The sequence below is a fragment of the Lygodium microphyllum genome, chromosome 30 (assembly GCF_053477565.2).
Source record: "Lygodium microphyllum isolate KBCC chromosome 30, Lygodium_microphyllum_v1.1.10, whole genome shotgun sequence".
In the NCBI taxonomy this organism is placed as follows: domain Eukaryota; kingdom Viridiplantae; phylum Streptophyta; class Polypodiopsida; order Schizaeales; family Lygodiaceae; genus Lygodium; species Lygodium microphyllum.
This window is the reverse complement of record NC_141164.1, coordinates 30,282,229-30,296,228: the sequence shown is the minus strand read 5'-3', so window position 1 is coordinate 30,296,228 and position 14,000 is coordinate 30,282,229. Positions and strand designations below refer to the sequence as shown.

The following is a 14,000-nucleotide window of genomic DNA, read 5'->3' as shown; positions in this document are numbered from 1 at the left end:
CTTCGGTGGACCTATGGGAGTCAAGTTTGTCATGAATAGGCTGCTACAAAAAGGGTACATTTGTTGTATTTACATGATAACCAACACTATCAAATGCTTCTACATGACCAACACCAAATTCTTGTGCTTGAATAGTCCTTGGGGATGTAGATACATGTTCATATGGCTCGCTTTGTGCCCTAGGCATCATGCATATGCGGTACCATACATGGGATTAGGCATTCCACTTGCATTATCCAAATACATTGGGTATTGTGAGCCATGCATTGGGTGGTTGCTACATACCATAGGGATCTGAGCCATACATTCTTGTATGCGATGCCTATCCAACCATAGCATGAAAAATGGTACCACCACTAAAGTATCCTTGTTGTCCCATGCTTGCATGTGAATAATTACCTTGCTACCCATGTTCCCATGGATTAGCACTACCTAGTTGGCCATGCATTTGCACTTGCTGCCCCACGGGTACCAACTGTTTGTGCTAATCAGGCATTTTAGGCTTTTCCAAAGAAGGCTTAAGCATTTCCACATCGGTTCTTGTGGTTGTCCCGAAGTTGTAGAAGGTGTCTTCTTCTCTTTGCTTTTACTGTCCTCCCTTGGGGGTTTTACGAATCAAGAAAACTAGGAATCCTTTGCCAATTCAACAAAAAGATTTGTTGTTGTACGCATTCAATCCTTGAAGCTATCATTGAATTCTTTAGCGCATTGTTGGTCATCAACCTCTTTACGCATTGAAATGCCAACATTAGGATCATTTTTCACATTTTCAGCTTCATGTCCATGCTAAGAACCATGCCCAACATTAGTAATTGCATTTCCCCCTTCACCATGGTATCCCAGCAATGGAACCATGAAACCACCCTTTCTTCCGTGAATGGGTTGTAATTCCCTTATTACAACTTAGTTACACTAGCAATATTTATTACAAAACTAAGGAATACAAATCAACTCACAATCTTGGACAATGGACACCCTATTGGCCCCAAATGTGGCGCCCCTTTCAATATTTCTTTAACTTAATTGAAGAAGAGGTTGATGTACAATGAGATTTTCCCAATCCCTTTCGATATTCCAACTCCCTTTGTTGTCCAAAATGACCAATATGTCTTCAATTTGATTTGCCCATTGATTCGAGTAGTCAATTGGCCTTCACATGCTTTAATGGACATGGAAAATGCACCAAATTCATTGATGTGCTAGTCCTCCACTTGAATTTAATTGAAAACAGCTTCAGCCCTATTGAATCCAAGTCTCAGAGCTTGCAATTTTTGGTAAGCTTCACGAGGCTATTGTAAACCCTAATTTTTTATGCATATTAGGGTTTACAGCATAGAAATCTGATATTTCACAGCCTCTAGTGATCTCAGTGTTGTAATCTTTGGAGCAAAGCTGTAGAAAGGCGAGGAGATGAGAGAGAATGCTGGGGAGAGAGAAATTTCACACTTTCTTCACAAATAAATTACTTAAGTCCTTTATCTGGACCTTCAATGGGCAAAGAAGTATGGCTAACATTTCATGGGGCAATGATCACAGTGTTAAGAACTAAAGGTGGCTTGGGTCTTGAGGACCTACATCAAAAGGGCTATAGACTTTCTTTCTCCTAGTTGAAAAGAATTAATGAAGATTAGCCTTAGCCTTCTTTCTAAAGGATTTTGTCACCCAAGTTTGTATGCTACTCAGGGTATGGGTTGAATAAAGTGGTTTCATGTCATCATTTGACATAAACCCACAAATTACAATGTCAAAGCTTCCACAAGGCCATTTGAAACCTTTGAGGACCTTAAATCTAAAATATTGCATTTGACATGAGGCTTTAAACTTAACCCTTCTCCGTTTATTTTTTGTTATAGTTAAATTCGTTATTTACTAAATTGATAGAAAAGACATATGTTAAATATGATAAAAATTTAACAATTTAGAATTGATAATTTAAATTTAGCTTACATAATTAGCATAAGATTGTAAGTAATCAATTTAAAATTAAAAGAAATATTAGATAAATAAAATAATTCATAAGTAAGTTAGATCAAAACTTGAAATTTAAATTTTTCTTAAGATGTCAGCTAAATTAGCAAAGAAATCTTGAGAAAATATTTCAAAGAGTAGATTTTAATTATATAAATTTATCCCAAAAATTGAAAAATTATCTTGGAATTATTAAACTCTTAGGAATTTATTTATTCAAGTTTTCATTAAAATAATTAAGTAATAATAGTATTTTTTTCCAATTGCTCAGAAATTAATTAGAAGAGTAATTCTTTACATGTGTTTTAATTCTCTTTTCCCTAATTTAGCCAAATATGATAAGTAAATCATTTATTTCCTTTTTCTTATGTTCTAGTAAATAAAAAATTAATCCAAACACCTTTTTATTTAAATGTGCGTACACACTCGTATTCCTCATATGATACTTCTTTATGAGTTGTCATGAGATAATCTTGTTGATGGCATTCTACACCTAAAATTAGCTAAGGATATATGTAGACTATGTCAATTGGGCAACCAACATCAAATATTGTTCCCACGACACACCCAACATTACCTTAAAGGCATAGTTCAATTGGTTCACACTAATCTTAATGGTGGCCAATAACCCACTCCATCTTTGATTGGTGTGCAATATTATATGTTGATTGTGGATGATTATGCTATATATGGGTTTATTTTCTAGCAGATATAGTCATGAGCATGGCTTATTCTATATTGTTCATTATGGAGCTTCCTAAATGCCTTAGGCCTTAAGTAGTTAGGACTTTTGTGTATCTGCTCGACTAGAGCTCAACAATAATGGTACCTTATCGGATCCGCTTTGAGGCTTTTCATGGTGAGAAGCCATCTCTTACTCACCTTGCATGTGTATGGGTGTCGTGCCTACACACACATGGTCCATATGACAAGTTATCAAAGCTCTCACCTAGAAGAGAGCTACTCATTTTTGTGAGTTCATGTTTGGAGGCAAAGGCTTATTAGGCATTTGACCCTCGTAAAATAAGATCTACACTATATGAGACATCACCTTTGATTAGAGGGATATTCCTAATGCTCTTTATCTACCAATGAGACCACCTCTCATGTGCCTAGTGAGTCCAGATCAATTCAATCCCATCAAAAAGCTATCTACTACTTCTTGACAACCTCTAAAAGGCTTGTTGCCTCACTGGTACTAGCAAACCTTGTATGACTCAAGCATGCATCCTTCTCATACTCTCTTAGACCATCCTAGATGTTTTGCAAGGCTTACTCCAATGAATTAGAATAAACTAGTCTTTAACTGATTATCTCGCGCATAATGAGCCTGAGGTGTGAAAGTAGGTTCTCCCAAATCTCAAGTGGCATAATACCATAGATCAAAAACTAGAGAGTATCGATCAAAATGGGACTTTGACTCTTGTTGGTCATCCTCATTATAGGAAGGTGATTAGTAGGAAGTGGATGTTTTATGTTAAGTACAAGGCACATGGTACTTTGGACAAGTATAACACTTGATAGGCCTATAAGATTTCTATCAGAAAGAAAGGATGGATTTTGAAAAGACTTTTGCACCTATGGCCCCACCATATATCCATGTCTCCTTCTAAGCTTGGCTACCTATCATAAGTGGCAATGTTTCAAATGGATGTAAAAATCACCTTTCTAAATGGTGTTTTGGCAAGAGAGATCTATGTATCTCAACTACTTGACTTCATTTCTCCTAGCCATGAGATAGAAGTGTTTTTCTTGCAAAGAGCTCTTTATAGACTACAACAAGCATTCTGGGCCTAGTATCATTAAGTTGATCAATTCTCTAACAACCAATTTTCCTAACTTTCTCCTTTCGATTCCAATCTACACATATGTAAGGATTCCAAGGGGGTCTATTACATTGTGCTCTATGTGGATGATCTAATCATTACGAGTTTATATTCTTCAAACATTCAATTCATTCAATTACGACTCTCTTTACCTTTGATAACACTAACCTCATGTACCTGTCTTACTTTCTAAGCATAGAGATTAACTTGCATTCAAATAGTATTTTTGTACCACAACAAAAGTACATCTTATAGTTAATTTATCAATATTTTCCTCATAAGTGTTAGTTTAATGGCCACCTCATTAGATCCGATACTCAAACTAACCAAGGATCTGCATGATACACCCCATGACAAGACTTCTTACTATAGGTTGTGGCAAGTTATTTTGGCTCACCAATTCTCACCCTAACCTTGTGTATTGCACATCATGCATCTCACTAGAATAGTCCTTTTCATGTCTTGAGATATCTTAGTACTACTTACATGTATGTACTATGGTTTGCACTTTTAGTTTTGGATTGAATTTGCAAGGATTCACAAGTTCAACCTAGGCTAGAGACCAGGATGCCCAAACGTCCCATGGTGGTTATACCTTCTCCCTTGAATTAGCTTTAGTTTCTTCATCGACTAGCGTAGCATCTTACACAAGGCTGGGTATAAAGCTCTTGAGGATACCACCTATGAGGTTGTCTAACTTCAGCCCCTCCTCACCAAGATGCATCTCCCTCTTGACTCTCCTACCCGCATCTTCATCCACAATCAAAGTGTCATCACCATTTTTAGAAAACCCCGTTGTATACCTCAAGACAAGGCATGTGGGAATGCACTTTCACTTATCCAAAGAACAAGTTCAATTACGAACTAAGCTCCAATTTGTATACAAACTCAGACTAACCTCCTCACAAAGGTGGTCAATTGATTGATGCTCCATCTTTTGCATGCTATTATTGATATAGGTCCTCCCCACTCGGAATCGAGTTAGGGAGGTATATCAAGACTCTTCTTCTACCGACTTGGTAGGAGGGCTACCTCTTCTCCATTGTACTTTCAAGATTTGGTTTGTCATTTGTGTATACTTCTTTATAGACTTCCCTCCCGAGTGGACCCAATTGCATGATCATGTGTACACTTGCATACTCCCTTTGCATACACATTCTGTTTATGTTTCTTGAGCACTTGGAAGTAAGACACTTGTATTTATGAGCCCCTTCTCAAGTGAAACACCATGTATTGTGCAACATGCTTTACCCTTTTACACCATTAAGTGGAGATTCTATGCAGCATCCATTGATCTAGGATTTTTAACATCAGATTGCCATTGCCCTCACCATTGCATTCCTCATCTTTGACATCCTTGCAGATGGTTGGGTACTCCCTATTGACAAGTAAAAGCTGGGGATAAAAAATCAAAAGAAAAGAAACAAACAAGCACACACAAAATTAAATACTTCGGCCCCCAAGGGAAGATAATCATTGCCTCATTAATCTTGGTAAGATTCTTGGGCAATTAGTGTGTATTGACCAAAGCCCTGGTTGCTTTAAGGTGGGACCTCTCGGGGTGAAATAGGGGAATTCCTCATCACCTCTATAGTCGTGGTAGGCCATTTAGTAGCCAACATGAACCCTTCGTCTGATACCATAGCTGCTTTGAGGTGAGACCTCTTGGGCAAGCTATACTTTGCTGTTCCTCTTAGCTTGAGTTTTTAGGGCAAGAGAGTGTTAAGAAACAAAGGGTTAATTAGCATCAATCCCCCTTTTTCAGCTCATTAAGCATCCCCAAAATTCAAATGTTCAATGCATCTAAAGTGTCTGAGTACAAACAGAATGTGTCCAACCACTCCAAATCCCACACAGTTGCTGGCCATCACCTTGCTCCTACGCCATCTCCACCTATTGGCGACTGCTCCACCTGCCACCACAACTTACTACCACATCATCCAGAATATTGGTGGTTGCAATTTCCTGCACAGCAAGCCGCCATGCTGCTGCCCAGCTGCCACATCTTCCATTTGCTGGCAACCTGTCTCTGGTTCTCTGTTCTCTGTCCTCTGTTTCCAGAGCAGAGGCTGTGTTTGCTGCTCTTCAGGCCACCCTGGCTGGTGTCATCACCAGCAACATACTGCTGGCTGCATTTTCTACAGATCTGCAGTCTCTCAACATCTTGTAGCTTTCCTATACTGCATCATTCAGATTCATTGAGTCATTCCTTCACTCTACAACTGTGTTTGTGCTTTTTGGGTTTCTCTCTGAGTTCAGTTGTTACTGTGTTTATATACAATTTGTGTTTTCTCTGAGTTCAGTTGTTACTGTGTTTATATACAATTTGTGTTTTCTCTCATTCTCCTCACATTTATGAGCTCTGTTGGTGACCAGGATAGATGATAGATGGAGGGAAAGAACGAAAAGGATCCAAGTACCCAATAGTTGTGATTATCAGAGGGCAGCACTACATATCTATATACATAGTGCTAGAGGTGGCCAAAGGATTAATCAAGGGACACCTGCTAGCCCTTTCAAACCTTACAGTAACAGGCCTTGTAAACTGCCACCAATCCAAACTGCCTTGGATGTCCACTGCACTACCTTCACTTCTCACCTGTCAGATGGTCAAGTTACAGTGATTTCTCCTCATTCTCAGGGAATCTTGTGACCACTTCAATGAGAGGCATCATTTGCAACAATCTTGAACAATGTGGTAGAGTCGGCCTTCTTGCCTTAGAGAAAGGGGAAAGAATGTGGCCATCCAAATTAGTGATTTTGTCTAAGATTTCTTGAAGGTAGCACCTCTACTCGACAACTTGAGATCCCATCTAAGCCAGATCAGGACACTGCAAAGGCTGACAGTTCTTTATGAAGGATATATCCAAAGCACATGGTCTCAAAAAATGTAGGGCCCATTATCCTCGACCAATCTAACCTGGACAAAAAAAGCTAAGATCAACCTATTCAGGCATGTGCACTAAAATGCTATAAAATCCTCAATACCAACAGTGTCACTCCCTCCAAAAATGTCCTCCAAAACTTACTGCAGGCAATCATGATTCACTTGAGTTGTACTATATAAGCCTTCAGTATATTGGCCTATGCCATAAAAGACAGACCATGGCAATTTTTTTAACTAAGTGCATTACATCTTGTGACAGAAAAGCGACTATCCTTCTCCAATGCTCAACTTGAGAGATCTGCTTGATCACACCCCTACACCTTGTGCTCAAAAAATTTGGCTATATATTTATACTGCAAACAGGGCAGAAATTTGTGATTAAGCTCATCCTGGGCCTGACTATCCATGCTAATGCTGAACCCCAATGAACAGGTCTTTACTCAAGCCATATAATCTTATATTTTCCTGTTCAATAGCAGGATGCAGGTATCATAACGACACACATGCTCCAGTCTTTACTCAAAGTAATGACCATATATTTTCCTCTTCAATAGCAGCATGGAGATTTGAGAGCAAAATATATGGTAAAGCCATAGTTGGGTTGAGCTCCAATGCTAGAGTTGCAGCACGTTCTCCTCGCACTATGTCAGCTTGTTTTGCACATGCACCAAGCAATGCCATCCAAGAAACTGAACTAGGTTGAACAGGCATACTGTCAATTAAGTCTTCCGCCTTGTGCAGCTGTCCAGCCCTTCCAAGAATATCAATCATGCAGTCATAAAGGTCAACATTTGGCAACACAATATGCTGCTGACTTGACATTGCACATAGCAAGTACAAGCTTGCATCCACAAGCCCCGCATGATTAAATGCAGAAAGAATGCTAGTGTATGTGACAATGTCTGGAAAGACTTCTTCTAGCTGCATGCTTTCAAACAAGATCATAACATCCATGGCCAATCCGCGCTGTGCGTAGGCTGAGATAATGATTGTCCATGATATTGTATCATGCTTAGATAACTTGTCAAATGTCCTTCGTGCATTTCTTAAACTGTCAAGCTTGCAGTATAAGTCCAATATTAAAAGTGAAACTGCATGTATTGATTCTAATCCTTTCTCCCTGAGTTGAATATGCAACACCTTGATTTTGGCTAAGGTTGTCTCACTATCGCATGCAGCTAGAACACTGCTAAAAGTCACCTCATCTGGAAAAGCTCCTTCCAGTTGCATCTGGAGAAAAAGCTGAAACATATCCTTAATGCATCCATGCTGTGCGAGTAGTCCTATATAACTATTCCATGTAGACAGGTTCCGTGCAGACATTTTCTGAAACATCTTATCTGCATCTGCCAGACTCTTGCACTTTCCATATGTATTAACCAGAGCTGTTGCGACAGTAACATCTGACTCACCTTGGGATCCTGCAATATGGGAGTGCATCCTTTTAGCATTTAAAAGACAAGTTTCACTAGCATAAGCATCAAGAATGGAAATGTAAGTTATATGGTCAGGAATCACACTTTCTTGTTGCATTTGTTTAAAGGCACGCTCAGCATCTTGCATTTGTCTCCATTGTGCATATGCTGATAAAATTGCATTCCATGAAACAACATTACGCTCTATTTTCTCAAACACTACCTCTGCATCCTTAACACTGTTGCACCTAGAATACATAGTAATAAGTGCATTTTTTACCATGATATCTGTTTCAAGACCATACTGAATGATGCATGCATGCACAAACTTTGCTTTAATCAAATCATCTTTGCCCAATAATGCGGGAAGAATGTTGATGAAAGTGACATTGTCAGGAGTCAGTCCTCCCTTATGCATCCAATCAAAGAGTTCAAAGGCCTTCCACCCAGCTCCTCCTTGAACATACACTGCAATCATGGCATTCCAAGTAGCTATCTCTGGCTTTTCCACTTTGTCAAATATTTTTTCTGCCTCTCGTAGACTTCTGTACTTGCCATACATGTTGATAAGAGCAGTCGAAACATCCAATTCATAACCACCACATTGAATAAGCTCATGTACCATGTTCAAATCAATGCACACATCTTGGCAACTAGCAAGTCGAAGAATATTAATCAATGTGACCTTGTCTGGTTGAATCCCACGTCCTTCCATTTCCCTGACACATTGAAGAGCATCTTCACTATGTCCATGATGAGCATACACAGCAATCATTGAATTCCATGTTACTCGGTTTGGCTTCTGAATAGAACGAAATATTGCACTTGCATAATCAACCATGTCACATTTTCCATACAAATTCAAAAGTGCTGTTGCAATAACAATATCGGATTCAAAACCACTTAAGAGAACTTGTGTATGTAATTGCCTGATCACTGTGACAGCTGTTTGGTTTCCATGTGCAGAGATCACTATGGCAAAGGTTACCTCATCTGGGTTCACACCTTCCTGTTGCATCTGACAGAAAAATTGCAGAGCCCTCTCAAAATCCCCATTTTGAAAATGACCTGTCATCAAAACATTCCACGAAATTGGACCATGTTCCAGTATTCTCTGGAAAATGTCATGGGCTTCGTTTAGGTTTCCAGTCTTTGTGTACAGAGCCATAAGGGTGGTGGAAACAGTAATATTGGACCCAAGGCCAACATGCAACATGAATGTGTGCATGTACCTGGTTTTTTCAATTAATCCCTCCTTTGCATAGGCAGAAATGATGCTGACTAGGCAAACTTTGTCAGGAGAAGCACCCTCCTGCAGCATATGTATAAAGAGTTGATGTGCTTCATCCAGCTTCCCTTTGTGGATATGAGCAGCAATCATGAAGTTCCAAGATGCCGAGTTGTGATCTGCCATAGTATTGAACACCTCACATGCATCCTCAAGTCTGGAACATCTGCCATACATGCTGACAAGTGCATTACCAACGACGACATCGACCCTGCCAATGCACAATTGAGCATGCAGATGCTTGCCTGGCACGAGGTAGCCGGCATTGGGAAACGTCGAAAGGACGCCGGAGAGGAGGATGCGATCAGGGACAAGCGCTTCGACCTGCATTTGATGGAGGAGGTGGAGGATCTCCTGGGGAGCCCTGGCCTGGGTGAAGGTCCGGATGATGGAATACCACAAGGGGGCATCTCTGTTAGGGTGAGAGTTGAAGCAGGAGAGGGCATCAGGCAAGCTGCCGCACATGCCATAGAGCTGGACCAGGAGGGGTCCGAGGGCAGGGTCTGTGTGGAGATCCAATTCTGTGGCTAGCTGGTGCGCGCGGTAGCCACCGGCCAGGTCCCGGGCGCTTGCATGCGAACGCAACTGCGCGGCACAGTACTGCACATCAGCCTTGGCTGCAGGCGGCAGGTATGAAGATGCCGCCCTCTGTGCGACGGGAGCCCCCTGCATGCGCCTCCATAGCTGGACAGCTTTCCCGCAGCAGAACACATCTTCATGTGAACGCCTCCCATGCTTACCAAAGAGCAAGTTCACATGCCATCACGAGAAATTTTAGACAAATTGCCACGATAATCCCCACATTGTGAATTAGGACGACATCACAAGCCTATGCAAGGGAGGGACCAGGACCACACGAGAAATTTTAGACAAATTGCCACGATAATCCCCACATTGTGAACAAGGACGACATCATAAGCCTATGCAAGGGAGGGACCAGGACCACATATGTAGCTAGGTGTGACCGAGGCAAGGGGCTTCCGATGTGTGACTAGGTTTACACAAAGAAATTTTAGACATATCCCCACATTGTGAATCATGACAACATCACACGCTTCTATTTAGAAGGCACTGCATATGTAGCTCAATTTTATTTTTTTTTTGAGGGGGGGGGGGGGGGGGGGGGGGGGGGGAAGGGGGCGCAAGGGAGGGTGGGGGTGCGTCACTCAAAAATATGTAAGTCTATCATATGGATTTATATGATTTGTAGGACATCTTGAGTTCTAGGGAGAGAGCACATATATCGAATACAAATCTCTTAGAGAGGATATATGCAACTTGGTTAGCAATGGAGGAGGTCAAGGAAGAAACAAGACTATGTGACATGTGTTGCTAATTTGATAAAATCTTACATTCAATATTCTAGACACTAGGTTTTATGATTGGAAGATACATTGGGAGTAGTCTTGATATGAGGGCTCTGTCAAAGAGGGTTGTCACATGGAGCACTTTTTCCCCCTGCATTCATTTCTCAAGCTATTCAAGTGTGGTAGCAAGCACCCCTATGTACCAAGAACCAATTCTTATTGGAAATAAGAAGCCTATACAAAGGAGAAAAAAGTCATCAAAGGCTTGTAGTTCTTATAAGCTTATTTATATCACAGAATTTGGAGAAAGTAAGCAACAAGGCCACCCATGCAAGATGATTTAAGATACCTAATCACCAAGAAACTTGTATTTACTTGGAGGGTGAAAAGGATTCAAATCCTAAAGAAGGAGACACTTTGTTTATGGGGTCCTAGAAGAGGATGTGTAGGAGTTTGTGGGCCATTTGCAAAATGTTTGCACATTGTAAGTAGAAATTCTTTGGGATTGTTAATCAGTAGAGGTGCTCAAAATATGGTAGAAAGTAGGTCCCTTGGCTTGGTTGGCCCTTTCTTCTAGTCAAAAAGGCAATTTTAGGATAAGTTCATTGCTCAATAGTCTCGGGGGGTTCACTATACATAAACCCTCCCTATCACATGTGTTCAAGGTCGATTTAAAAAATCCCTTACCTTTGAATTTTCATGAATAAAACCCACCCTTTTCCTATTCCATCTATGAATTCCCATTTGAAATTACAACACTTGATACTATTTTGTATGCAAAAAAGTATACATATTGGATAATTTAAAAATCCAAAGTTAATTATTGTAAATTTCAAATTTTAGCAAGCATATAAAATAAATAACTTATAAGTGTTTAATTGCCCCAATAGTCTATTCTATTTTCTCCCCACCCAACCACTTGTTCAAACATATGATATTGTCATGTGGGAGATCATTGTGCTATCGATACTTTCTTATATACAATGCATTTTTCTTTGGAATTTTAGAAGAGATTGAGAGACACCGTTTTTTACACAATTAAAGATATTGTTTTTTGGGGCTTGAAGACACAAACTTAGTCATATGATTTTGTAAACTTTGCTCCTAATGAAATAAGCAAGACCACTCTCTACCTTCGAGCACATTGTCAAGGCCCCCATTGAAAATATTATTTTGATTACAAATCAATTAACAGCTACTGCATTTGTCATGAATCCTATTGTGTTAACCCCTTTCAAGATATAAGTAGTGGAAGAAGGAGAAAGCAACAAAAGAAAGAAAAAGCACAATAAATTTAAATTTTCGAAGTGCAAGTGAGTGTAGAGACAAGAGTTTGAAGGGGACCAAACAAAGAAAACAATTCAAGTTGTACAAATACCAAGCTCCCTCTTATGCAAATTGTAAAATTAGAGAGTTCACAACAATATATAGAATAATTTGTGCTTCATAGGCTTAGAAAGAATACAAGACATGTATTGAGAAGAAAGGGCCAGTGTTGGACTAAAGGGTGGGTGGATGCCCAAAAAAAAGGACATGTATATACACCCAAAAATAAGAGGATAAGCTTGTTCTTGGAGTGTGCAAACTTGTGGCTCTCTTCTTGCTCTTATGTATATCTTATTGTGTATGAGAGAGAGGAAGAGTATGAGTGAGAGTGAGGGATCTGTTTGGAGAAACTCTTGCTTCTCCTCTTCTTCTTATTCTCTTCTCTTCTCTTCACAAGATCTCGTCGGGTTGATATTAATCCAATATGAATACCTAGATACTTGGTCCCATCATAGCCCATCTACTGAGTGATGCCCCAATACACATTGTTCATCCGAATGTTGATGGGACATGCTATCAAGGGTCTTTGAAGAAGCAATACATATTGATAACTTTTTGAAGGAAAGAAGCTCAAAATCCACTCAACCAATAAGTGCCACTTCTAGCTATGGTGAGAGAACCACTATTCGCAAGTGAACGAACTATCCTTGACACTCAAGGCAAAGGTAAGAGTATTGACCAATCACAAGAAATACCAAACATGACACTAGAACTAGCTAAACTCCAAGAGGCATCCGAATACATGTGCAACCTCATGTGTAATGCATCCATTGGTGGGAAAATCACCTTCCAACTGAATGCCTTGACCCTAGGCCACACAATTGCACAAATTATGGCAAGTATAGGTATAAAGAAATACATTGCCATTTGTCTAGGAGGCTACCTTATTAATAGCCCCACCCTCTACCATTCTATCCTAGGAAAAAACCATTTAACTTTGGGAGAGGAGCCCCATTGGCCTTGCTAGCACCTAATGAGCAAAGACCGCCGACTATCCCTAGGGTTGATATTAATCCAATATGAATACCTAGACCATTTGGTCCCATCATAGCTCAGCATCCGCTAAGTGATGCCCCACTCATCTTTTCATCGGATAGATGCCTAATGATTAAGTTTGAAGGCAATTCAAGTTGCCATGATGATCGTTACATCCAAATGTTATGGACATGGAGCCTTAACAATATCATAGGCTTTAAGCTTTGATGGCATTCAAGTGTATGCCGAATGATAGAGGCATTAAGCGTTTTGTTAAGCCTTGTGTTCAAATGCATTAAAGCCTCTTGTCGATAGTCCAAATTCAACCACCTGAATGTTGTAGGCTTAAAGCCTTTCATCCGAACTATCATGACATATGATGATCACTGTCTTGTGTTGTGCCATCCGAATTGGCATGTGATGATGAGTGAAGCATTAAGCCTTTGTGTTGTCCAAATTAAGGCATCTTACTACTATATTATTTTGGTTGTAGGTTGTTCAGGAAGCCCCAAACCTCCAGAGGGCTTTCCGAATCTACCCTTTTTTCCAAACCTCCATTTTTTAATTAAAACCTCTCTCTCACGTGTAATCTCTCCTTTTCTCTTCCCCCTCCCCTTTTTAATTAAAGCCTCCCCCCCCCCCCCCCTTCTCTCTCTCATTGTAGGGCCTAGACTCACTTACTCACTCATTCTCACTCACTCACTCACACACACACACACACACACACACACACACACTCTCTCTCTCTCTCTCTCTCTCTCTCTCTCTCTCTCTCTCTCTCTCTCTCTCTCTCTCTCTCAAATTAAAACCCCCTCCCCTCTCTCTCATGTATAATCTCTCCCTTTCTCTTTCCCCTCCTTTTTTTAATTCAATTCTTCCCCCTCCCCCCTCTCTCTCATGTGTGTGTACAGCCTAGGTTTCTCTCTCTCTCTCTCTCTCTCTCTCTCTCTCTCTCTCTCTCTCTCTCTCTCTCTCTCTCTTTTAATTAAAGCAAACTTCTTTTTAAAT

The 14,000-nt window shown here is 40.2% G+C and overlaps 1 protein-coding gene across 1 annotated transcript; it reads right to left on the bottom strand.

Annotated features, from left to right (window-relative positions):
• Window positions 1-4,357: 4,357 nt before the first annotated feature.
• On the bottom strand, window positions 4,358-10,163 carry LOC148009673 (pentatricopeptide repeat-containing protein At5g27110-like). Its single transcript, XM_087673025.1, has 2 exons — window positions 8,202-10,163; window positions 4,358-8,102 (listed from the first exon to the last, which is right to left on the bottom strand). Exons 1-2 carry the CDS (start codon window positions 10,054-10,056, stop codon window positions 7,201-7,203), a joined length of 2,757 nt encoding a protein of 918 aa, XP_087529151.1. The 5' UTR covers window positions 10,057-10,163; the 3' UTR covers window positions 4,358-7,200.
• Window positions 10,164-14,000: the final 3,837 nt, after the last annotated feature.